Genomic DNA, 27,262 nt, shown 5'->3' with positions numbered 1-27,262 from the left:
GAAGAAAGGTTGTCATGAAATGCAAAAATTACTGGCCACATAACAGTCTGTATGTGTAAAAATAAACAACTGCAAATCTTTTAGGCACAAATTGACATTCATAGACCTGCAGCCCCACCCTGTGGATACATGAGGCACAAGACTCACCTCCCACATTCCCTTTGAATCCATTGTAGATTTCTTTGAGACGGCGATACCTGAATGCCAGCTTACGCATCCACTCCACGCCACCCTGTACAGCTGCTGTGGACCCTGGCCCTCCGCCTGCACTGGGCCCACTGAAGCCATCGCTAGAGAAGTTGTAGGTACTAAGCCAGGACGATCAGTGTTAGATGATAGTATAGTATGAACAGGTTTGTTTATTAAATCTAACACTAAGTAAAAACAGTTACAATATGTGCTTTCACACATTTAAATTTAAGGCATTATCGGTTTGAGGACATACAAAGTTAAGTCATTTTGATATCAAGTCTGTTGTCAAAAAGTTTGAGATAATCACTAACTTCTGAAAAGTTGAAACAGTCACTCCAAGCGATTCATGTCACTAGATTGCATACACTGTGCATTCACATTCATTTTTTTGAATAATGCATGAATAATCAGAACATTTTCCAGATGATTATCAATATTTATCAGGATTTTTTCAGATATAAATAGGGCTGCTCGTTGCACAATAGTGTTTGTCTCTTCAAAAAATCCTCTCAACACAACTTTGGTTAAGTGTGAGTGGCAGGGTAAACTAAAGTTGGTCGCACACTGGACATATCTGGCGGATGACATGGTGTGTTCTAAAAATCAAAACAATTATTTTCTATGAAGGTAAGCGCACACACACACACCACTAGTTTTTACACACCACTATTTACTATAGTGATCACTGGATGATATTGTTTATATATGCATCTTTCATATAGCCTACAATATGTATTTTCAGTTACAAGTTTGAATGAAACCTATTCAAAGAAACATACAGAGAAATTGCATAATAATTTCTAATCATTCAGTTTACGAGGTTACACCAGTTTCATACACTAACCTGCAAACTCATCAACGTCACTTTGTTCATTCTTAAAGAAGTACAAAAACCTTTGTAACTTTTGAATGTATGGTGACAAGATCCACAACTTAGTTTGGACAGCCACCTGCACCGCCTTAGTGCATCCTGTGTTGTGAGACCTGCCTTGTCTGGTTCAGTAAGTGTTATATCCCCCTCTTGTGGTCTCCCATCACTTTTAATGTAGTCAGACTACATTAAACAGAAGGCCAACTGAGTAAACTGGAAAGCACGCAAATTAGGCTTCTAATTTAAATGTTCGGCTAATGTTAATATATCGATGCCTCAAAAATATATTGATAAAATAACGTGCCGAACAATAATTGATACATCGATATTTTATGACATGCCTAATAAAAATGTATTTGTTCACATTGCAGTATTGAGAATATCTTAATTACCATCTTTTTTCACATTGCTGAAAAATTAGGGGGTAAAATGTGCATAGCTCTCATGACAATAATGTCACAATGTAAAAAAATCTTAATGGCCCTAAAAAGAGTCTTTTTTTTAATGCAAATTATAATTTCTCATTTGTTTCTTTTGATGATGGAATAAAACAGGACCGGACAATTTCTTGACAGGTTTCGTGAAAATCACCTGTAAAGCATGGAAAGTCAATGCTTGAGTGAATAACGTCGTATCTTTAAAGAAAAAGTTGATTTGAATTTTTAATGGGAATTTAAATGTTTTGAAGTTGCCTCCACTTCTGAGACAGTCAATCCACACATCTTATCACGTGGCTCGTTGTGCATGACACCGCGTAGACTCCGCATGTGGAGGCTCATGCTACTCTCCGCGATCCACACACAACTTACCACGTGCCCCATTGAGAGCGAGAACCACTAATTGCGACCACGAGGAGGTTACCCTATGTGACTCTACCCTCCCTAGCAACCGGGCCAATTTGGTTGCTTAGGAGACCTGGCTGGAGTAACTCAGCACACCCTGGATTCGAACTCGTGACTCCAGGGGTGGTAGTCAGCATCAATACTCACTGAGCTACCCAGGCCCCCCTTAAGATACAGTACTTTTAAAATATCTCAGTTCAGACATGGATGTGACTTTGTTTCATTACCTCAAATCTTGCCCGTTGTCATCCGAGGCAACATCATCAACATGGACTTGATCGCATTCCTGTGTTCACATGAAGGGCAAATGACTCACACATGAACCAAACAGAGTCAGAGAATGAGTTTTGTTACACTTCATTTACCTCCAGATCATTGAAGAATAGATGAGTGTCTGCAAGCTCAAAGATCAACTCCTCCATCTGTAGACCCAGATTAAGAACCGTTGCTGGGTCCTGTGTTCAAATACAATCAGCCCACAAAACAGTGAGTGTGAAAAACAAAAACTACAAAGGATCTACTATAAAGCATAACTTATGTGCAAGATTACAGTCATAGCCATTTCTTTATTTGCAGATAAAAGTCTGCACTATTTGCAAGTCTGTAAAAGGAATTTGCCATACCTTGCCAAACTTCTGTGCAAATGAGCCAGTAAGAAGAGAGTGGAAAATAATGATGGTTTCATCCAGATCCCACAAGAAGACACGCTATGAAAAGAAAAATGTATTTCAGAAGTGTTCGGTCATGTTTGTTGTCAAATCCGTTATGTTCCTCTCTGGACTCATCTCTCTACTCTCAATTTTGTACATAAAACAAAAGCATGGAATAATCGTAAAGCTAACTATCAAACAACAAAAATGAGGCTTGAAGTTATGTCTGTAGTCAACACTATGCAAGAACATGAACACAAATGCTTCCATCTACACAAACTCGATTTCAGCAGTCGTTGCTTTCTGAAGTATGTCAGAACACAATTCATAATGCAACGCAAGCAGACGTTACATTCTCAGCGTTGCCGCAAACAATGCTACATATCTTTTTTAGGTCAACTACTATAATGGAGGAGCAACAGTTTTCTAAATGTAATAGCACACAATACTAAACTGTCAATATGTTTATAGCTAGCTGCCTGAATAACAGCATATATGGTTTGAAGGTCACTGAGTACTGAAGTTTCTCACCGTAATAGTATTGCAAGAACGCACCTTGTGCAAGTATGCAAGTGTATTTCAGGTCTAAGGCTATGCCAGCTGCTGCATTACCTCAAGGTCGTTGTCTGTAGATTGTGAGCTGTCTGATTTTTTGGCTTTGCCTTTAGTTTTTCCAGGAGGGTTTTTGCGGTTGGGCTCGTCCTGGTCTCGTGCTCCTGTGGGGAGGGCCATCCCAGCGGGCAGAGCCACACCTGTGGGGAGCGTCACACCTGGAGAAGCATCTGATAAAAAGAGCAAATGTATGAACTGTGAGTAGAAGAAGAATGAGGGGCATTCACAAAGACAACAACAGAAAATAATGCATTGCCTGCCCCTAGATTTTTCTTGTTCAATCTGATTGGCTGACTGCTATGCAGCTTAAGAGAGTCATGGCAAGCACCTAGCCAATATGTTACAGAGCAATGAGAACACACCTGTTGTGTTGGGCAGGTCTGCTGAGGCACTGCCTTCTGTTTTAATGGCTGGATATCCAGGTGCCACCACACCTGCTCCATCTCTATCACTACTGGGCAGCCCAGCAGGCAGATAACTAGGAGGAGGAACATAGTACTGGGAGAACTGGCTCTGGCCAAGAGAGTTGTAACTTGGAAACTCCTAAAGTGAGTGTAGAAAATAAAAGAGAGCATTAGAAATTACACCATGTTTATGAATTGTTAATGTTCCAAATCACACAACGTTTAGTTTCAAATTCTCATGTTAGTTTCACAGTTTCAAATGTCATGTTTGAGGTATGACTGTGAGCAATTTATGTGGTAGAACAAAATGTAAAAGTCTCTTTAAGTAATCTTTACCACAGACATTATTTTACTCGTAATAAATCAAAAAAACTTTTCTTAAAAAAAAAAAACGTTAGAAATTCCAGAGGGAATCCATAATGAATTAGCCTTCCTGGTTGGCCTACAAATTAATGTCAAAACAGAACAGCTCTATTCAGTCCAAATAAACTGCTAGATGCCAAGATGATGACCTATGAACTTATCATTAAGAGAAACAATAATGATTCAAGCAAAGGCTGTTGCCTCAAGTAGATATCAACCATTGGTTGACCGATTAATCTGTGCTGATAGTAGCTTTTTGGAACTATCGTTTATCAGCAAAATTCTAATTTTTCTAATCTTTTTTTATTTTTATTATTCCTCTGTGGCCAAAACACTTCATCTGGTGAATATATAGGCTACAAAAAGCTTAATATGGTGAATATTTACATATAGAGCATTCATGTAACAGAGCCAAGACTCTGTCTTCATCCATGTTTATAGAGAAATTTACGATTATTAATACGGGTGGGCATTCGAGTAATTTTGTAGTTGGGTACTCTAACACAAGAAAACGAGTACTCGATTTCCTGAAAGGTAGAATTTAAGTTTAACCTTTGAACCTGTTTTTTCTTATTTAAAAATGAGCACTACACATAGAAACATACATTCTAAGTCTTCTAAAGCAATACAATCACTTTAAATAATGACAGAAATTTCTGGGTGAACTCTTCCTTTAACAATGCCATGCATCCACAGGGCCAATCAACGTATTGAGTTGTAATGGCAAGATTTGGGTGAGAAAAGCAGTTTCATTGCTACCCATGGCAGGCAAAAGCACATAGAAAAATCTAATTGCAATATTCAAGTAGATTATTTATTAAAAACAAATAGCGGAAACAAAATTCCACACCTAGGCACTCTTGTGGGGTTTTAAGTTAAAAAGCCTTTATTGTGAGGGCTACATATTATAAAAGCACCAATGCTTATCGGCCCAAACAGGCCTTCATCAGGGTGTCACATGACCGATAAGCGTTGGTGCTTTTATAATATGTTGCCCTCACAATAAAGGCTTTTTAACTTAAAACCCCACAAGATGTGGATTTTTGTTTCCACTATTTTTTTTTTCAACTTCTTATCCCTGATCCGGAGCACCTGTGGAATTGTTTGAGTACCAGATGCGCTCGTGGACATTTCTTTCTTCTTCAATAGATTATTCATTAGTTGAACGAGTACTCGATTAATCGATTAATAATTAGAGATGTGCATGAGTAATGTGAAATGTTATAAAAAAGAAAACTGACACGCGATCGCTGATGATCTACTGTTAATTAATTACTGCTGATAGATTATTCATTAGCCCATATTAAATTGTTTACTTTATAGTATTTCTATCGTAATACATTGTATATGATTCTATGTAGGGCTGCAACTAATGATTATTTTGATAATTGACTAATCTAATGATTATTCGTCTATTCAGGCGATTATTGCAAGGATTAATCATTAGCTCTTAACCAACTATTTAGCTTGTGCCTCAAATTAAAAGGTTGTATTAAATGTGCTTACTAACAACAGAGGACAAAATCATCTTTTAAAAATACCTCTAAATGACATTCACTGAATTACAAGGGAAAGAAAATACTTATAAACAAATATTTTTATTGTTTAATTCGTTAAAACAATTAACTTATAAAAATCCTATTGTTATCAAGTGTTTTTGTCTTGTTTTCCATTTAGAATGATCTAAAAATCCTTAAAACAAGATACATTTACTTGAGAAGCAACATAAGATATTTAGACTTGCTTTAAGAGAATGTACACTGGTGGCCAGAAGTTTGGAATAATGTACAGATTTTGCTGTTTCGGAAGGAAGTTGGTACTTTAATTCACCAAAGTGGCATTCAGCTGATCACAAAGTATATTCAGGACATTACTGATGTAAAAAAACAGCACCATCACTATTTGAAAAAAGTCATTTTTGATCAAATCTAGACAGCCCCCATTTCCAGCAGCCATCACTCCAACACCTTATCCTTGAGTAATAATGTTAAATTGCTAATTTGGTACTAGAAAATCACTTTCCATTATATCAAACACAGCTGAAAGCTATTTGGTTCGTTAAATGAAGCTTAACATTGTGTTTGTTTTTGAGTTGCCACAGTATGCAATAGACTGGCATGTCTTAAGGTCAATATTAGGTCAAAAATGGCAAAAAAGAAACAGCTTTCTCTAGAAACTCATCAGTCAATCATTGTTTTGAGGAATGAAGGCTATACAATGCTTGAACTTGACAAAAAAACTGAAGATTTCATACAAAGGTGTACACTACAGTCTTCAAAGACAAAGAACAACTGGCTCTAACAAGGACAGAAAGAGATGTGGAAGGCCAGATGAACAACTAAATAAAGAGGATAAGTACATCAGAGTCTCTAGTTTGAGAAACAGACACCTCACATGTCCTCAGCTGACAGCTTCATTGAATTCTACCCGCTCAACACCAGTTTCATGTACAACAGTAAAGAGAAGACTCAGTGGTGCAGGCCTTATGGGAAGAATTGCAAAGAAAAAGCCACTTTTGAAACGGAAAAACAAAAAGAAAAGGTTAGAGTGGGCAAAGAAACACAGACTGTTATGGATCTTAACCCCATTGAGCTTTTGTGGGATCAGCTAGACTGTAAGATGCGTGAGAAGTGCCCGACAAGACAGCCACATCTATGGCAAGTGCTACAGGAAGTGTGGGGTGAAATGTCACCTGAGTATCTGGACAAACTGACAGCTAGAATAACAAGGATCTGCAAAGCTGTCATTGCTGCACGTGGAGGATTTTTTGATGAGAACTCTGAAGTAGTTTAAGAAGTTCTGAATTTTTTTTTTTTTTCAAATTGTAATAGTAATTTTTCACGTTATTAATGTCCTGACTATACATTGTGATCAGTTGAATGCCACTTCGGTAAATAAAAGTACCAATTTCTTTCCATAAGAGCAAAATCTGTACATTATTCCAAACTTTTGACTGCCAGTGTATCTTAAATAAGTGTATTTTGTATATAAGTGTATTTTTTCACTTGTTTATACTTCAGCCAGTGCAGTAAAGACAAAATATACTTATATTCAAGATACATTCTCTGAAAACAAGTCAAAATATCTTGTCTTCTCCAATAATTTTTTTCTTCTGCAGTATAGCTCCTAAAGTAAATGTACGTAAGGAGTTTTAGATATTTATATTGGAAAACAAACACCCCCCTCCCCTCCTCCCAAAAAAAAGTTGTTTTTTTTGCATTTCGCAGAAAACAAACTCTCTCTTAATAGAGCTCGAATCGCCGATTTTCTTCACGATAAGATACACACCGTGACATATTATGATTCACTATGCCATCACGTTATAATCTAGCTGCGGCAAGCGTGCGCGAGTGATGAGTGTCTCCATGCAGGAGTGTATTAGCCAGGAATTTGTGCTTATTTATACAACCTGCTTTCTTATTATTTGAACTTAAATAAAGGATGCATTAAAGATATAACGCCGGGGTGTTTCATTTTTAGACGCTCTGACCTGCAAGTTTTGCTCAAGCGGAATGCCAGGTACTGCTCTGCTATATTTCATAACGACACTGCTTCTGTATTTATTTATTTTGTATTTTTGTATTATAATTCCCTCATACTTTGCGATCTATATCACCTGCAGCTGTTTGGCAAGTTTGGAGTACGTCTGGACTGTGTTTATTTTCCTTTCCTCAATCAAGCGCGAGTTGAAGTGCTGCTCTCGCGCGGCTTCATTAGCGTTTCAAATTATCTCATGTTGCATTAAATGAGATCAAACGACTATTCAACAATGGAAATTTTTGTTGACAATTTTTATTGCCGACGTTGTCGATAACGTCAATTAATGGTTTCAGTCCTAATTGTGAGTGCATGTTTTTTGAGTGAGCTGGAAGGACAGACAATTCAAAATAAGAGTCCCTAGTATATTTCAGGCTTGTTTATAATTAAAAGTCCTGTGTTATGCACCAAAGCTTACATTTTTCTGATTATTATTGGGGTTTTGGTTGCAAAAACACACATCTGGGATTTTACTCATTTTGGACTCTTGCAGTCTTTATGTCTGTGCCCGTCACAGTAAGGAAAGAATAAGAAATGTTTTTAACATTCAATAAATCCATTTAAAAAACTATTACCGGATTAATCGGTTAACAGCCTTAGTTATCGGTACTGGTAAAATTCACTATTGGTCGACCTCTATCTCGCACTATGAATAAGCTGTGGAATAAACGTAGTCCACAGCTAGTGGATTGATGTTCTATGAAAAGCTCACCTGATGTGTGGCAGTAGCTGTAGTCACTGCAGTTGCTGAGGGGATGTTAGTGTACACACTGGACGTAGTGAAACAGGAACCTGAATATAGGCAAACAACCATTAAACAGGACATCAAACCCAAGAGATAAGTTGTAAAGAGCTTTGAGCTACAAATTTTTAGTGATCATGACAAATATTATTGCATTATGATTGATAATGAAAGTGGTGTTGGTGGATGTATTGAGTTTTTTTTCTCAATGGTCTATTATTAATAAAGCCCCATTCACACAGACAGCGTGTTTTATCACTGGAGGTCACCAGGTTGCTATACTGTTGGTTGCTAATTGCAGTTATTGGTGGGGTTGCCGGTAGAAAAAAGATGTTGCAATATTTTAGCAAGGAATCAGTTTTCATGCTGCAAAAAACTTTCAGTAGTGCTGCATAATGTATATCATGAAAAAGATCAAACTAACCTGGAACACAGACAATTTCAGACACTGTTTTCTGTGCATCAAATTATTATTGCATCCATGCATGTGAGATGATACAATTCATGAAGAACTTAGATATTGATCTAGATGTAGAATTAGATGAAATATTGATCCGTTTCTTACCCACAACTATCATATCACTTCTGAAGATAGGATTTAACCACTGGAGTCTTATGGATTATGTTTATGCTGACTTTGCGATTTTTGGAGTCTGGTCACCATTCACTTGCATTGTATGGGCCTACAGGGCTGAGATATTCTTCTAAAAATCTTGGTTTGAGTTCAGCAGAAGAAAGAAAGGCATACACATTTAGGCTGGTATGAGGGTGATTAAATTATGAGAGAATTTTATTTTTTGGGTGAACTACCCCTTTAAGCAGCCATAAAATACTACAACTGAAACTAAAATAAAAACTAAGGATAATGAAAAAATAAAATAAATAATAAAACTAAACACTGAAATCGAACTAAACTAAAACTAACAATCAGCATGAAATCGAACGACAATGAAACTAAATTGAAAAGGACAAATTGAAAATAAAATAGTTTTAAAAACTAAATAATAACACTAGAAGCAAGTCGCTGTCAGTGTGAACAGGGCTTAAGGTTGTGAGGGGAATAGCGTATGTGTAGCTGTTGGTGAGATAGAGAGAGAGAGAGAGAGAGAGAGAGAGAGAGAGAGAGAGAAAGAGAGAGAGAGAGCAGCAGCAGGCTTGCCTTGGCTGGGGTAGGAGTAGTGGATCTGGTTGGGTTGGGTGGAGGTATAAGCTGAGCTGAAGCTGAGAAACCCTGTATGGCCAACAGAAGGCGCCTCAAACTCTGCCGGCCACATGGTGCCTGAGGCCGTGCATGGATAGATGGAGCGTGAGAGGGCAAAGAGTGGAGGAGAGAAGGGATGCAGAGATGAACGAGGTGATTAGAGGGAGGTTACGAACAGGATGTAACTTTGAAATGTGGTTTTGTCTGACTGCCAGCGTACAGTGTAAATGCAGGGTGAGGGTTTAACTTGAATGAGTTCAGATGAAATAAAGCACAGACAGTAACTGGGTGAGGCACATACCAAATGGTGGCAGTCCGTACGTCTGACCGGACTGAGGAAAGCCGCTGTACACGGTCGACTGGCCCAGGGAGGGGAAAGCCACTTGACTGGCATATGCAGTGACAGCGGTGCTGAGGAATATTGGAAGAGAATTACTAGCTGAACACTTAACAGAATAACAATACTTAAGACGATAACGTTTACAGTAATGCACTTACAATGGAATTTGTGGGGCAAGGCACTGCAGAGAGTTTAAAAGCAAAAATGTGAAGCTTATATTTTTTGTAAAAGCAGTTATATTGAGCTGTAAAGTTGTCTAAATCGTCATTTTAGTACTGGGATTACAGTTCAAGGTGGATGAACTTCTGGTAATGCATTACCAACTGACCAAGTCATTCCTTTCTGGTATCCTTCTATGTATCATGAAAAGTTACCATGTGTATCGGCTTTACCAGAGATTATTAAGCAGAGATGGGCCACTTCTATTAAAATGAATGGGAGAAATTGGAACGCTCAACCAAGGAGCTCTGAGTGCCCAACGGTCAACGGATGTAGAAAGGAAGTCCCACCTTACAGGTAAAAGAGCCAATCACCTTTTAGATACAGATATCACCTGTCAATCAACTCAACAACACGCATGCGCATTAGCTATAAAAGCCAGGAAAATCTAATTTTTAGCGTAATATGAGGTAAAGAAGCACAATTTATGATGCCAGTGTTGTCAGACTTTATTGCTGATCTTGACCAACCGTTTTTGAGATTTTGGTCTTTCTCCATTCAAGTAGATAGGAGCTGTACTGTCATGATAGGAAATAGCGCTCCGAGAGTGTTCCAAAGATGGCCGACATCTTGGGTTTACAAAGTCATGACAGGAGTTGAAAAATTTTATATAACTTTGCACAAACATGGTTTGTAAGCAATTTTAACACATATGGTCTCATGTTAACATGCATGTTTACGGCTTGTGGCTTTACTTTTGCAACAATGTGTATTTTAAAGTTCATCTCGGTGCAGTGCCTTGACTTCCACTGTAAGTGCAGCCAAGTGACAAGTTGAAAAATATTTTCTGTGGTTAATCGACATTATGAAACTGATGCTGTCAATAGCACTTAACTTGTACTGAACTCCTAACATTCCATTAAATTACAAGCAGGACTTTGTTCAATTCAAGTTTTATGAGTCTTAATCACATGATCTCCAGTAATAAACGCATGAATAATACTTTGGAAAAAAACAAAACTAACATTATTTAAAACAATGTTTCATTCTTACTTGTTTCCTTGGTAGATCTGTGAGGTATATTCAGTGGCTGTGGTTGTAGTGAGGTCTTTGCAAGTCACTGCTGTTGAAAATTGAACAAGGAAGTTTCGTTTGGAAACCATTTCATACAATTCAACATTTTCATTTACTTCAGAATCATTTCATGATGGCTAGCCCTTGTCCTGAGATGGTAAATATGCCTTACCACTGTGAGCATATGTATTTTCTGTGACACAGGCCTCGGATCATTTTCCAGCCATAGATATATATAGATTAAGGCTGTTGATTTAATGTTAATTCAGTGCAATGTGACTAAAAATGTCTATTATTAGCCACTGGCTGGTAAATGCTCAGATTTCACTCACCAGTGATTGAGTAGTATAGTGGAGAAGTTATTAGCACAGAGGTCCTTTCACTGCGTGTTGAGAGTAAAAGTTTGGTTTAATTCGTTCTGTGCGTCCAAAAAGACGAGATCCAAGGATTCATATGTGTTTGAATAATGTCTCTTTTAATGCTCAGTTGTTGATTAAAAACAACCAAAAAAGAAACATTGAATTTTAATCACACAAGTCTTTTGCACGTCCTCTCTCATTATATGGGCTTACTGTCTGATGCTGCTAGTCTTAAAGAGACAGTACCGATTAAGCAGGTGTTCTACATATCAATGTTAATACTTGTAAATAGTACAAATTATGCAAGTAAACAATACAAATGTACCAAAAATATATATGCAGCATAATATATGCAATTTCAAGACATTAACTGATACTGAATTTGTGCATTTTTCAAAAGCTAAAATGTGACTAATTTGATGAAAAACTAATGATAAAATGTAATTTTTTTAATTCATATTTTTGAATTGTGCCAAGAAGGTTCTTTATGATTAAGAATTTTCTTTTATATGTAATCGATACATCAAAGCCCCTACCACACCCGAAAATGTATAGGTAGGTGCGTAAGAAAAAAATATATTATCAAGAAAAAATACCGCACACTACTATAGATTGCAAAACACGATCAGGAATTTATTTGCGATGTTTTGGTCACACGACCTCACACGTCGCAAATAAATTCCTGATTGTGTTTTGCAAAATATGGTAGTGTGCGGTATTTTTTTATCTTGATCTTTTATATGCAAGCAAAATGGACATTGTAACAGAAATGTACTCATGTACTCATTTGAATCAATATCAAAAAATCGATATTGCGATTAATTCAAATATTAATCGGCATCTCGTGTAATTAATTCAAATACAAATTTGGATAATTTGATAGCCCTATTCTCGATATTCATCTATTTGCTCTGAAATGTAAAAGGGTGCTTTTTTAATGAGAGGAACCATCAGTTCGACCAAACAGCCGTGGGTACAAAATAGATTCAAAATGTTAAAAGATAAAAGTACAATACAGCTGTAAATAATAAAATGATATTGCATTATTTTTATTTATATGCACCAATCTGAAAAATACATGGTTATAAACATCAATATTTACCAGGGATTTCCGTGTGGAAGTTTCGAACCAATTTATGAATGAGACAATCTTAAAGAACTAATTTGGGAAAAGAATCAGACTTCTCAACTCTATCTGCATTTTTGCTACTGAGGTTTCAATAGGAGACATTTATAACAAAATGCCGCAGTCTTAACCCTCATACTCATGAGTCGTGACACAAGAGTGGGTGTAAAAGTGGCTTACTGGCGTGGTCTTTGGGAAACTTAATGTCCAAATAAAAAACATTAAAATCCTTGCGCTGGTTATTTTTATATTGTCAACAAAATATCACCTATATACCTTCATTATAGCCCTACACACACACATCATTATTATAAGACCACATAATGAACTTTACCACCCTAAAATGAGCATTTTTGAGGCTCAAAATAAAAACCGGAATGATACTTACTTGTGTGTAAGTGAGCGACAGATGGTGAAAATGAATTGACCTCTGATTGAACTGCTGATTCGCCCCGGTCAGGAGAGACATTGTTGTCCTTAGCACTCATCGCCCTGCAAAATAACAACTTTTAGAACATCCTGTTTTCCCTCTTACAAGCACAATAAACCAACAAATAGTCAACACAACTTAAACAATATTGAAAGGGGACCCTCTAAGATGAGGTTTAAAAATTGTCTGCTAGTTTGTTGAGGATGAAGTGTCTTTTAATGAAGGAAATCATGCACTTTCAAGACAAGTCACCCTTTGTTCTTCCACGTCATTGTTTTAAAATATTGCTCTAGGGCACTTTAGTAATAGAGCAGGATTATCTTACTAAACATGTTGTTCCTTGAGCTCTGCTTTATACTTTTGTATTAGGGCCTTATCTATTAAGATGCAGAATAATCCTAAATGTGAACATAATAGTTCCCAACATGTTCCAATTTATAAAATGTCCATACATACTTTTTACTTTTAATAACAAATGAAAAGATCAAATCTATGGACTTTAGGATCAAATGTGATTGTGCACACATTATATAACTGACCCTTAAATTGTATTATATGCTGGCTATATATGAAAATTAAGCATGAAAATAAAGACTAAATGTACAACTACCTTGTAATGAATACTTACCTTGAATCACCCTCTTGACTAACTTCTGGATCATGCCGAGCTTTCTTTGTCTATTAAATCAAACCAATAGTTAAAAAAATATACTGCATTCAAAACCTAAAGATGGCAGTTTTAATAACTGAGTGTTTATTGAGAGTCAACCGGGAATAATTGTTTAATTGAATAATTAATTCACACACAACAGGATTACTACAAAAAAGCTAAAAGGTAAATGGTGACCACTCATTGCACCTAAAGAATACGCTTTTCCTTATACATTCATATGCATTTTAACCTAAAACCTTGATGCTACAACAAAAGTTTGTCTATTCTCTCTATCAACTACACAGGAATGTTTTTTCAGTTTTGACCAGTCAGTATATGCAGTGTACTCACGGGTAATTCAGACACCTCTTGTGATTCATCCATGTCTGCGAGAGAGCACTTCTTCACCGTACGCACAGGCAAACCTGCTCTCTCAGTCTCTGCAGTTGCTGCTGCTGTTTCTTTGGCCAAGGCCCTGTGTAAAACACGCAAGTGGACACAGTGAGACATCTTTATATATGTGTGCACGTGCGATCACTCTGCTTAGCATTATGGGAAACTCAGGGGAGAAAGTGGGTCTTGACGGTCCTAATCGCTGGCAGGTGAGCTCAGGCCTGGCAGGTGAGGCACGTGAGGCTCCCCTACAAAGGCACCAGATGTTTCCCCTGTACCCACCCACTTTACAGCACACATGTCTGGATTATATGGCAGTGTCTCCTTACATGTACACTAACCTACATTTAGTGAAAACTAAGGAAGCCTGTATTCTTTCCTGATTATATCAACGGCATTAGGTGTTTCTGCACAAGCTGTCATGTCCAAAAGGGTGGGCAGGGATAAGATCTAACCTAATTTTACTCACCTCATGTCTTCTTTTAACAACATATATATATATATCATTGGAATATATAAAAAAGGAAACAGAGAAAGCGGGTCAGAGGCTTGAGCTAATTTAGCAGAAACTCATTCATGTAAATGTGAGACTAGGTTTTGTAGATCACATGTGGACCTTAACGAAGCTTATGTAATGCCCAGCTCGATGTCCCACGAACGTGATTTGGAATGAAAAACATGAAAAAAAATTGTTTTTAACAGTCTACAGTAGATGATGTTAAAAAACAAGTGATACTAAAGATTAAACCTAACTAACCGTACATACATTTTTGTCAACCCACATAGAGGAAAGAAAGAAAAGGGTAGAAATAAAGAAAGAAAAACAGAAAGAAAGAAACAAAGAAAGAAAAGAAACAAAGAAAAAGAAACAGAGAAAGAAAAATAAATAAAAAAGCAAGAGAAAAGAAATGAAAGTGAACAAAGAGAAAAAAGAGAAAGAAAAGGAAGACAAAGTAAAAAGAAAGCAGAAAAAGAAAAGAAACAAAGAGAGATATAAATAAAAATAAAAGTAGAAAGAAAGAAAGAAAGACTACCCCGGGTCACAGACGTTAAAATCACATGATACAGGTTTAAAATTTAAAAAAATATTATTTTAGTGAAACTTTGAAAATAAAATGAGGAAAATCCACACACAGTTTTCCTCTTAATTTATAAAAAAGATCTTCGTCTCTGATCGAAATGTTGCTGTTATTGTTTTTTTGTTTTTTAAATAAAAAGGAAGAGTGAAACAGTGTGCGGATTTTCCTCGTTTTATTTTCAAACCTTTTGCTTTTATCTGGCACCTGTTGGAAAATTTTTGGATGTGCCTACTTTCTCTTTTTTCCGTGAAACCACTGCTTTCTCAACCAATTTTCAAATGGGTAAACCGCAAATGATCTGTGTTTGAACCGATATGAACTAGGGGTCACAATCAAACTTGGGACAGCTGGTGTGGGTTTAAGTTTTCTGAGTGCCTTCTGCATTCCAGTTCAAATTTTTATGCTAACTTCACTCCGTCTCATGGACTCGGATGTGCGTCATTGGCTATGCCCACTACTGGCGGACCCCTTGCAATGTGTTGATATGGAACGGACTAAACCATTGATCACTTCACCCGCTATGGAGCCCACTGTCACTCGTGGAATTATTTGTTGATTTTTGCACCAGAGAAGATAACATTTTCTAAGATTTATGCAATCCCAGATTCAGGTAAAATGTATTTGCAATTCCAGAGGTGTGTGTGTGTGTTTTTTTTTTTTTTTTAAAAAAGAAAAAAAAAAGTTTTATTACAATTATTTGTTAGAAAGAATTATTGTTTTTAACCTATTGCCTCAAAAGGCTGTTAGCTGTTTGACTTAACTGTAACAACAAATGATAAATGCTTTACCAGATTATTGCAGTGTAATAATTGTACTGCTATATAATCTACACAAAATTTACACAAAAGAAAATGGTAACATTTTACTGAACATATAGTCTATGACTGTGTAATAAACAGTCAGCTTAAATTAGCTACAAGTATTATGTGGTTAAATCTCAATATAACACTTCTAAACTATTTAACTGACCTAACTTCTCTGTCATGATACACTGTGGTTTGGGGGTGGGGTAGGTGAAGCGCAATTGGCTGTGATCTCACAATCGTTGCGACCGTGCATTCTGGGATATGGAGCTGCCTGAAACATTCATCTGTGAAGGCTCGCTCCCTCAGACAAATTCGACTTGTCAGTAGAAACTTCCTCACCCACTTAATGAAGTGGAATGGACTTCCAAAATGACGGTGGGGATTCCAGTGAGGGGAAGTGCTAAGGGAAGTTAGCGAGTAGATAATTAATGAAGTGGAACGCAGCAATAGTGCCTTGTGGTCAGAATAACTATGCCGTATTCACCTGAATCAACATCATCATCAAATTTCAATAACACTGAAGATCAGTGAAGCTTTATTTAGTAAGTATTAGTTTTTAAATCAACCATATATGACAATAATAAATGATCAATATGCAATAAAGTTAAAGAAATATTCCAGGTTCAATATGTCAAGCTTAATCGACAGCATTTGTGGCATAATGTTGATTACTACAAAAAATTATTTCGACTCGTCCCTCCTTTTCTCAAGGTTACAGTGAGGCACTTAAAATGGAAGTGATTTGGGCCAATTTTTGGAGGGTTTAAAAAGGACAAAATGTGAAGCTTACAATTTTATAAAAGCTGTTAAAACTTTTTGTACTTTTTACTTTGTATTATTTCAGCTGCAAAGTTGTTTAAATCGTCATTTTTATCCCTTTGGGGGTAGCTCTGTTGGTGTTTTTAAAGATTTTCTGTTTCAGTGGCATACCCAAAATTAAAGTCACATTTAAAAAAAAAAACAAAAAAAGAGGAGATTCAAGTGTTTGGATTCATTGTAAAGAAAAAAAAATTTTTTTTGTTAAATTCTGAGACTCAGCCTAAAAAAACTGCTGAGAAAAAAAAAAAAAAAGAAAAAAAAAACACAAAAAACATATTTTTCTGATTTGACATTATATATCTCAGGGTGTAAATAAGGTGGCTCCGAAAAACTGCATTTGTTTTTTCCTAATCAAGTCCACTGTAACAGTAACATTTTGTGTTGATACGACAAAGCAATCAAAAGTTATAGCATTACAAAAATTATTTATCCTAGTGTCCAAAAACCTCTCCATACAAATAAAACATAATAATTGTACACACAAACTAATTACACATGCAAACACAACACTGACTAAAGGTTTGCATTTCATGCAGACTAGGGCTGGTCATCGATAAAAATGTTCCGATTCTATTCAATTCCGATTCACAAGCTCTCGATTCGATATCGGTTCATATGGGTATATTTCAGTTATAATGTCCCTTTTGCTTACACTGTTAAAAAGTTTGGAATAATGTACAGATTTTGCTCTTATGGAAATTGGTACTTTTATTCACCAAAATGGCATTCAACTGATCACAATGTATAGTCAGGACATTAATAATGTGAAAAATTACTATTACAATTTGAAATAAATGTTCAGAACTTCTTAAACTACTTCAAAGATTTCTCGTCAAAAAATCCTCCTCATGCAGCAATGACAGCTTTGCAGATCCTTGGCATTCTAGCTGTCAGTTTGTCCAGATACTCAGGTGACATTTCACCCCACACTTCCTGTAGCACTTGCCACAGATGTGGCTGTCTTGTCGGGCACTTCTCACGGACCTTACAGTCTAGCTGATCCCACAAAAGCTCAATGGGGTTAAGATCCATAACACTCTTTTCCAATTATCTGTTGTCCAATGTCTGTGTTTCTTTGCCCACTCTAACCTTTTTTTTTTGATTTTCTGTTTCAAAAGTGGCTTTTTCTTTGCAATTCTTCCCATAAGGCCTGCACCCCGAGTCTTCTCTTTACTGTTGTACATGAAACTGGTGTTGAGCGGGTAGAATTCAATGAAGCTGTCAGCTGAGGACATGTGAGGTGTCTATTTCTCAAACTAGAGACTGACGTATTTATCCTCTTGTTTAGTTGTACATCTGGCCTTCCACATCTCTTTCTGTCCTTGTTAGAGCCAGTTGTTCTTTGTCTTTGAAGACTGTAGTGTACACCTTTATATGAAATCTTCAGTTTTTTGGCAATTTCAAGCCAAAAATTATAGCCTTCATTCCTCAAAACAATGATTGACTGACGAGTTTCTAGAGAAAGCTGTTTCTTTTTCGCCATTTTTAACCTAATATTGACCTTAAGACATGCAAGTCTATTGCATACTGTGACAACTCAGAAACAAACACAAACACAATGTTAAGCTTCATTTAACAAACCAAATAGCTTTCAACTGTGTTTGATATAATTGCAAGTGATTTTCAAGGACCAAATTAGCAATTTAGCATGATTACTCAAGGATAAGGTGTTGGAGTGATGGCTGCTGGAAATGGGGCCTGTCTAGATCAACAAAACGGACTTTTTTCAAATAGTGATGGTGCTGTTTTTTACATCAGTAATGTCCTGACTATACTTTGTGATCAGTTGAATGCCACTTTGGTGAATTAAAGTACCAACTTCCTTCCGAAACAGCAAAATCTGTACATTATTCCAAACTTTTGGCTGCTAGTGTACATATGAAATAAATTCTCTCCCAGCTAATTCTGTGAATTATGCAGGGGACCTTCTAACTAGGTACAATATGAAAATATAATTTTTCATAATTTGTCATTTCATTATTTTAAAAATGAACAAATCAATGTATTTAATCAATAAATATAATATTATATTGCATATACTTTGTTTAATTTCTATTGTTTAATTGCATAATTTATACTATTTACAGTTATTTACATTGATTTGTTGAACACATGCTAAAAACCGGTACTGTTTCTGTAAGGGAATCCTGTGCCTTTAAGCAGCTTGGAAAATTCCAAAAAATTATGTCAAGCCTTTAGGCAATTAGCTTCTGATAGGCTAATTGGAGTCAAATGGAGGTGTACCTGTGGATGTATTTTAAGGCCTACCTTCAAACTCAGTGCCTCTTTGCTTGACATCATGGGAAAATAAAAACAAATCAGCCAAGACCTCAGAAAAAAAACAAAAAAACAATTGTGGACTGCCACAAGTCTTGTTTATCCTTGGGAACAATTTCCAAACACCTGAAGGTGAATAGTACGCAAGTATAAACACCATGGGACCACGCAGCCATCATACCGCTCAGGAAGGAGATGCATTCTGTCTCCAAGAGATGAAAGTAGTTTGGTGCGGAAAGTGCACATCAATCCCAGAACAACAGCACAGGACCTTGTGAAGATGCCGGAGGAAACAGGCAGACAAGTATCTATATCCACAGTAAAACGAGTCCTATATTGACATTGTACAACAAGGAAGAAGCAACTGCTCCAAAACCGCCATTAAAAAAGCCAGACTACAGTTTTCAAGTGCACATGGGGACAAAGATCTTACTTTTTGTAGAAATGTCCTCTGGTCTGATGAAACACAAATTGAACTGTTTGGCCATAATGACAATCGTTATGTTTGGAAGAAAAAGGGTGAGGCTTGTAAGCTGAAGAACACCATCCCAACCGTGAAGCATGGGGGTGGCAGCATCATGTTGTGGAGGTGCTTTGCTGCAGGAGGGACTGGTGCACTTCACAAAATAGATGGTATCATGAGAAAGGAAAATTATGTGGATATATTGAAGAAACATCTCAAGACATCAGCCAGCAAGTTAAAGCTTGGTCGCAAATGGGTCTTCCAAATGGACCCTAAGCATACCTCCAAAGTTGTGGCAAAATGGCTTAAGGACAAAAAAGTCAAGGTATTGGAGTGGCCACTACAAAGCCCTGACATAAATCCAATTTGTGGGCAGAATTGAAAAAGCATGTGCGAGCAAGGAGGCCTACAAACCTGACTCAGTTACACCAGTTCTGTCTGGAGAAATGGGCCAGAATTCCAGCAACTTATTGCGAGAAGCTTGTGGAAGGCTACCCAAAATATTTGACCCAAGTTAAACAATTTAAAGGCAATGATACCAAATACTAACAAAGTGTATGTAAACTTCTGACCCACTGGGAATGTGATGAAAGAAACAAAAGCTGAAATAAATCATTCTCTCTACTATTATTCTGACATTTCACATTCTTAAACTAAAGTAGTGATCCTAACTGACCTAAGACAGGGAATGTTTTTTATGACTGAATGTCAGGAATAGTGAAAAACTGAGTTTAAATATGGGACTACTGTTTTGAAATATCTGTGCTCCCAGTTGTGAACTCACTGACGGCTGATTCGCTGAGAAAGTGACTCGAATTCAAACTGCTGACCTGAGCTCCTGAGTTCAAACGAGCTCTTGTCGGGTGATTCATTAGAAAGACCCAGTTCAAAGGAGTCATTTGTTCAAGAATCGGACATCATGGATCGAGCTGTGTTTGTTGTTGCGTGCAGCCAGTGAGCTCAAATCATCAACAGAAAGGGCAGGCACGTGCACACACAGATAATAAAGGGGGCTTGAGCCCCTATATAAAATCCTGTTTGCGCACAGCTTCCCTGTCAAACAAATAAATTTATTGAATACAACAAATCAATATATCAGGTCGGGAGATGAGACTTTGTCGAGTTCCGATGCCCGCCCGCCCTCCCTCCCTCCTTCCATGTCTCTGCGCAGCAGTGCAGCACACATCGGCACATCAGACAGGCAGGCATATTTTAGTCGCAGTCTGGAGCCCTGCATCTGATTACTTTGTGTGTGGACTTGTTTTACAGATAATCGCCTCCTCTAAGTAATGGTATATGATATTTTATGTTCCGTTTATTTTTCATGAAGTTATAAGTGAAAATGCGGCATATGAGCAACACCTGTTCACATGAAACAAGGATGTCAAAGACATATACTTAGCTATTACTCGCTATATTTTTGCCTGAGTAAAACAAATAGGCTGGTTGAATTCTACTCTTTGAGCTTTCCAACAACATATGACACATGGTTATTTGATGAGTTTGATGTTTTTATTGATTGCAATAACATGTACAGTGCAAAATTATTAATAAATTATCAAAACGGAACACTTCTGATTTGTCTACAAATTTCAAGCACTTGTTCAGTTTTGGTCATAATGTGTTCATGCATTGTAAAGTAGAGCTTCTAAGCTTTTAAATGATACCTATTTTGTGTTGGTCAGCATTGTAGTTTTTAATATTTTTTATTATTTTTCTCTCCGGAGAGCTGAGTCATCATGGCAACGAAGTTGAAAAATATAATATAACTTCACACAGAAAAGGTTAGTAAGTGATTTTATGACACTAAAATCAGGTTAACAGCAATGTGCAGAACCACCTGAACTATGACCATTAACTATTAAGCTATCTGAAATTAATTCAATAATTATCCACTCTCCAAAAAATATTTTAGCCTATTTTTATGAAAAGCCCATTTCAATTTCATAATTGAATTGTGTAATATTTAACTAAATTAATAAAATGTAAAATATATAGGCTTTTCAAATTGTATTTCTAAATTCAATTTGATGGAATTTTGTTCTGAAATTGAAATGTGTAAATCTTTAAATTATTTTTGAGTGCAATTCATATTATATCAGTTGCATTTACATTTGTTGAATACTCTGATGATTATAACAGAATGAATGCAATAAGACTGTAAGAAGTAATTGTGTATTCTTTTTTACAATTAAAAAATTTACTATCAAAGATAACATTTCATTTTAGACTAATGTGAAAGAAATTCAAATTACAACTGTAAGTATCCTTGAACATCACTTTCCTAAAGAACATACATTTTCCTACAGTGAGATATCTATGTCAGATATAGATATATAGGTCAGCATTCACTGTAGCACAGAATTAACCCATCAGATACAATACAATAACCTGTCTCCTTTCAGCCACAGCAGGAGGAGGATCATAAGGGCAGAAGCTGAAGTCATGCCAGTTTTATCAAGACATGTTCAACATGTCGGTGTGACCAATGAAAGACCCCCTCCCTCCCTCCCAATTCATTTTCAATTTCAATTGCTTTATTGGCATGACTGTATGTTACAGTGTTGCCAAAGCACAAGTTACAATCAAATCAAACAGAGCAGAAACAGATTTAAACTGTGGATATTTAGAACACAGTAATTAACAAACAAATAAAATAGTGCCCGATATTATCGGCCGATATTAGCCTTTCACCGATATATCGGTATCAGCGTATATTTTACCGATATGCGCCGATATGAAATTTTTTTTTTCAGAACATATAATGCAGAAAACAATGCTTTAGAATTGGTGTCATTACATAGTTTGTCAAGCAGAGCGCGCTCCGACTCCATTGTTTACAGAGCTGACTCTGAGCTGACAGTGGCTCTGCAGACAGGGCGGAGTTGAGCGGTGTCATCACGGTAAATTGTTAACTAGTTTGTTAAATATATACTGGAAACTTAATAAACAATTACCCCATCGTTTTCCCTTTCAATATAACTAATATAACGTTAACCTTGTCCCTGACAACCATGTCACTCATATCTGTTTGCTGTCAGCCAGCTATAGTTTGTCAGTGCAGTCAGTAATGTAGCAGATTGGAAGGTAAACATCAGAGCCTCTTTTTGCAGCTCAGCAGACATCGGTGCGGTGGTGGATTGTGTGTGATGAGTGTTGATTTCATGCTATGTTGTTACCTAGTTGGTGAGACACAATGCTGGAAAGTAAATAAACAACGTCCATCTTTTACTCTCCGTGACAATGAGCTTATAGCTAACTAGCTAATCACGTAGCTACTTTCATTGTTGTGAGTAAACATGTATTCACCCAACTGTTTTGTTCAGGATTCACAGTTTGGTACCCCCTTCAACCGAACAATTCCAGTCGTTGCATTTATAAAATGTAATATTTAGAAGTCTGGTTTTCCACCACTGAAAGTTTCCCCTGAACTTGTATTGCAGAATACGGTGTAATATCGCTGCTCATCTGTTTATCTTGTCTCTGCAGTATTAATATAGTCAGCATTTGACTGATACTAAACAGTACTGATGTTTATTTAACTATTTGTTTTATTTTTATTTATTCTTTATTTTAATGGTCAGCATTTGACTGAAATGAAACAGTAATACTGATGTTTATTTAGCTATTTATTGTATTTTTTATTTATTCTTTATTTAAATGATCAGCATTTGACCGACACAAAATAGTAATACTGATGTTTATTTAGTTATTTATTTTATTTTTATTTATCCTTTATTTTTAATGGTCAGCATTTGACTGATACTAAACATACAGTACTGATATTTATTTAGCTATTTATTTTATTTTTATTTATTCTTTATTTTCTCAGTGTTCATTTCTAGAATTTGTTGACAATGTATAATAATAATGTCAAATATTCTTTGATAAAAATATTTAAGAAAGCAGCCTTCTGAGTACCTTTGCATAGTCAAGTCATATCGGTGCAAAATCCACAAAGAAAAGGTCTGTTTTCATTCCAGCTCAAAAATTAACTATATCGGTCACCATATCGGTAATCGGTGAATTTTCCCTCTCTAAAATCGGTATCGGTCGGGCTCTAAAATAAACTAATGCATTGTATGTAAATATTTTAAATCACATGTAACTGATACACAGTAATATACAGTATATATAATGAAATAATATATTAACTAATGTATACATTTAAATGAAAAGGTTTGGTTTAGTGGCTCAGAGTTTTTTTTTCTCATTATGGCAGAGTGAGACATATTTAGCAGCTGCAGGGGCCATGTGTTCTTTCTCTCCTAATATGATTTGAATTTGTTCAATTTCAGGCAGTTCACATATTTCAGGTATAGAGTCACTGCATTTTGTGATGAATGTGTTTCTAATTAATTGATATTTTCCACAGTGGAAGAGAAAGTTCATCTCTGTTTCAACCTCTCCATTCTGGCAGTGAACACATGTCCTGTTTTCTCTGGGGAGCCAAGACTTTTTAAGTCTCTGTGACGAGGAGGAGGGCAGGGCCGGGTCTATGCACACCCAGCCCCCAGTTGGGCTAATCAGCCGACGAGAGGAATAAGTGCAGCAGAACGTGGCAGTTCGGGAGAGAGAGAGCCACATGCAGCTGCCATGTGTGTGTTTGTGTGGTGTGTCTTTTTGTTTAAATATTATTTTGACTGTTCAGCCGGTTCCCAACTCCTTTCTCATTTTAACAGTGTTACATTGGTGCCGAAGCACGGGAAGGAGGAAGGATGCCAACAAAGGAGCAGCCGCGGCCATCCGCCTGGGAACGGAGACGTCACTGCCGGCCGCCGAGGAGCTGCCTTTCCCCCCCAGAAAAAAACATTTAAAAAAAAAAAAAAAGAGAGAGAAAAGAGGGGGAGGAGCGTGACAATCTGCCCAGGGCTGGAGGACCTACTACCGTCCACCAGGGGAGGAGTGAGCTGTCGTCCGCCAGAGGTTGGGGAGTGGCTGAGGGCCAGGCGACAGTGTATCTGGGCACCAGCAAACCAGGTTATTACTCTCTCTCTCTCTCGCTCCACTTTGCCCTTTCCCTCTCCTCTCCTCTTTTTTCTTCAGTGTGTTAACAGCCAGACCAAAGCCACCTGACGCGCACATTTTTAGTCCAAGATAGTCGTAATTTAGTGTGTGTTCTAGGGTGATGTTGCCTAGTGTGAAAATATATTTGGTGTCTTGAAGTTTGGCTTTCTTTTGAAAAATCATATTTTTGTTTTTAATAGGATTGACTGCCAGTGCCCTTGGCAGTACTGCTGCAGCAGGTCTAGGTGCTGCTGTAGACCTTCAGCTGTGGGTGACAGCAGCACCACATCATCTGCATACAGGAGAAAATTCACTTCTGTGTTGTTTAGGGTGAGGCCAAGAGCTGCAGATTGTTCCAGTGTTGTTGCCAATTCATTGATATAAATGTTAAAAAGAGTGGGACTTAAAGGAGACCTATTATTGCCCTTTTTACAAGATGTAATATAAGTCTCAGGTGTCCCCAGAATGTGTCTGTGAAGTTTCAGCTCAAAATACCCCACGGATCATTTATTATACCATGTTGTAAATGCCTCTTTTTAGGTGGAATCAAAAACACGATGTTTTCGTGTGTGTCTCTTTAAATGCAAATGAGCTGCTGCTCCCCGCCCCCTATTATTATACAGACAGTAAGCGTAAAAATAACGACATAGCTCTGGTCTCCGTGAATATAATCAGAGACAATGGTAACTGACAGTAAGCGTTTTCGGGTTAAAAATTAAAAATAACCACATAGCTCTGTTCTCCGTGAATACAATCAGAGACAATGGTAACTTTAGCTGCATTAGCCGTGGAATCAGCTAACAAGCACATTCGGAAAAGCGATTTGCAAACATTAACAAAATATAAAGTGCGACACTAAAGCTGGAACACGAACAGTTGGTACTGACCCATGCTTGAGAATCAAATATTTGGAAAATCCTGCTTTATATTTGTGGCAGCGGGGGCGTGGTCGAGCACCCGTCCGGAGAGAAAGCGGTAAGGGCGCTTACACCGGAGCTAAATTATGTCTAACACCTGTCTCTAAATCCAGTGAGCTGCGGAGAGCAGCATATAAACAGAAACGCCACCATCAGAAGTAGAGAGAGAACGACACGTCAGTCCAGTGTTGGCGTGTGTCCTGAATGTCAAAAAGTTGTATGTCTTTTAAGAAGTTTATGTTTATGGAGAGTTTTTGTTATTGGTGAAGCTATCTGAGTGAACCCAGGAAAACACTAGAGAAAGTGTACAGGCTGTGCAGAGGGCAGAAAATAAAAGCCTTACTTTGACGGTGTCTGAGCTTCCCGACTCGTCCTTTCCCGTGCAACCTTCACAATATTGTTCCTCATTCACAAGCCAGTCCGGTTAAAAATGATTTGCACAAACATACACAAATTTTGGTATGTTTTGGGGCACATTTTCTTCAAAAACAAAACTTGTCCACTGTGTCTTCAGTGGTTCTGATGCCGGGAGTACATGAAGACTCTTATGTTCACTTTTACAGCCAACAACAGAACATTTATGACGCTTACGAAGTTGAGACATTATTCTTCTCACTGTAGCTGCTCCAGCGTGGGAAAAAATGGCAGACTGTGTGTCGATCACTCAGGGGAGGATCTATGATAATAGGTGGAGTCCGTCACCAGTCGTGGGCGTGGCCTGCTCTAAAGTGACGTCACTTTAGAGCGGATACCAAAACCAGTCATTTTGAGACACTGTTTTTGATTAATAGAAATATAGGAAAGCGGAGTGGGTGGACTTTTAACATTGTAGGGTGGTTGTGTACACACACTGCCGACTCACATTTATGTTCAAACACCATGTAAAAGTGAGTTTTGCATAATAGGTCCCCTTTAAACTGCAGCCCTGTCTCACCCCACAGCCCTGAGTGAAGTATTCAGTTCTTTTGTTACTAAGTTTTATAGCACACTTATTGTTCAAATAAACTGATTGAATGATATCATACACTTTAACACCTACATCAGTTTGGACAATTTTATAGTATATTCCTTCATGCGATTGCCTTTTAAAATCAACGAAACATGCAAAAATGTTAGATTTCCGTGTTTGGTGAACATGCTTATCAATGTGTAGCATATAGATATGATCTGTTGTGCAGAAGTTTGGTAGAAAGCCAATCTGGATTTTACACAGGACATTGTGTCTATAAGGAAGGCCTGCATTCTCTCTCACTCCCTCTCTTATTCTCTCTCTCACTCCCTCTTATTCTCCCTCTCTTCCTCTCTCTCACTCCCTCTCTTATTCTCTCTCACTCCCTCTCTTATTCTCCCTCTCTTATTCTCTCTCTCACTCCCTCTCTTATTCTCTCTCTCTTATTCTCTCTCCATCCCTCTCTATTCTCTCTCTCACTCACGCTCTCTCACCTAAACACGACGCTTTTACGCCGCTGATGATGCCACAAAATAATATCTAGGTAGGCAACTCGCTTGGTTTGGAGACACAGCCAATGTTATTGTCCACCACTGTTGCTAGTTAACCTGATATATTAACGTTTTCATAGAGGTTAAATAATGTGAACACATTTGTAGAATATAGACTTCGCATTTCGCTGTTGATGTACAGAATACACAAAGAGTAGACAGCACAATGTGTGTTCCAGTGTACACTGCTGAGCTGTTAATGTAGCAGTTAGCACAGCGTGTTATGTCGCTCGCACTTCACTGACCTTACTATTCCACAAGAAAACGCTCATTAAAAAGGTTAAATGCACAGTGTACTGCACAGAAATGGGAAAGGGGATCTTACCATGTCACCAAGTGCCACTTTTGAGGAAACTTTATGTTTCCTTGGGCTGAAATTCCCTCGGTAGTGCGCCGTGTGTTGTTAAGGCAGTAAGGGACTACTATTTGGCAGGAAGTCGCTGCAGT

The 27,262-nt window shown here is 37.3% G+C and overlaps 1 protein-coding gene across 3 annotated transcripts in view; it reads right to left on the bottom strand.

Moving 5' to 3' along the window:
- eya3 (EYA transcriptional coactivator and phosphatase 3) overlaps positions 1-27,256 on the bottom strand; it is a 38,861-nt gene extending 11,605 nt beyond the window's left edge. Inside the window, exons 1-14 of one of the 3 annotated variants that reach the window (XM_051671859.1) lie at positions 27,141-27,256; positions 13,906-14,029; positions 13,531-13,580; positions 12,861-12,964; positions 10,967-11,036; positions 9,716-9,825; positions 9,373-9,492; positions 8,184-8,263; positions 3,530-3,710; positions 3,168-3,337; positions 2,529-2,612; positions 2,271-2,360; positions 2,133-2,191; positions 148-308 (exon numbers count right to left, since the gene is read on the bottom strand). In XM_051671859.1, coding sequence (XP_051527819.1) covers positions 148-308; positions 2,133-2,191; positions 2,271-2,360; positions 2,529-2,612; positions 3,168-3,337; positions 3,530-3,710; positions 8,184-8,263; positions 9,373-9,492; positions 9,716-9,825; positions 10,967-11,036; positions 12,861-12,964; positions 13,531-13,580; positions 13,906-13,938 — 1,312 coding nt within the window. In that variant the 5' untranslated portion in view covers positions 13,939-14,029; positions 27,141-27,256. Of the gene's footprint in view, positions 1-147; positions 309-2,132; positions 2,192-2,270; positions 2,361-2,528; positions 2,613-3,167; positions 3,338-3,529; positions 3,711-8,183; positions 8,264-9,372; positions 9,493-9,715; positions 9,826-10,966; positions 11,043-12,860; positions 12,965-13,530; positions 13,581-13,905; positions 14,030-27,140 lie in introns of all 3 variants that reach the window. The other 2 variants (XM_051671860.1, XM_051671861.1) reach the window with 2 other exon arrangements.
- Between the last annotated feature and the right edge of the window lie 6 nt (positions 27,257-27,262).

This window comes from Myxocyprinus asiaticus, chromosome 34, assembly GCF_019703515.2.
Source record: "Myxocyprinus asiaticus isolate MX2 ecotype Aquarium Trade chromosome 34, UBuf_Myxa_2, whole genome shotgun sequence".
Lineage (NCBI taxonomy): Eukaryota > Metazoa > Chordata > Actinopteri > Cypriniformes > Catostomidae > Myxocyprinus > Myxocyprinus asiaticus.
The sequence above is the reverse complement of the archived record's forward strand: the minus strand, read 5'-3'. Positions and strand labels throughout refer to the sequence as shown.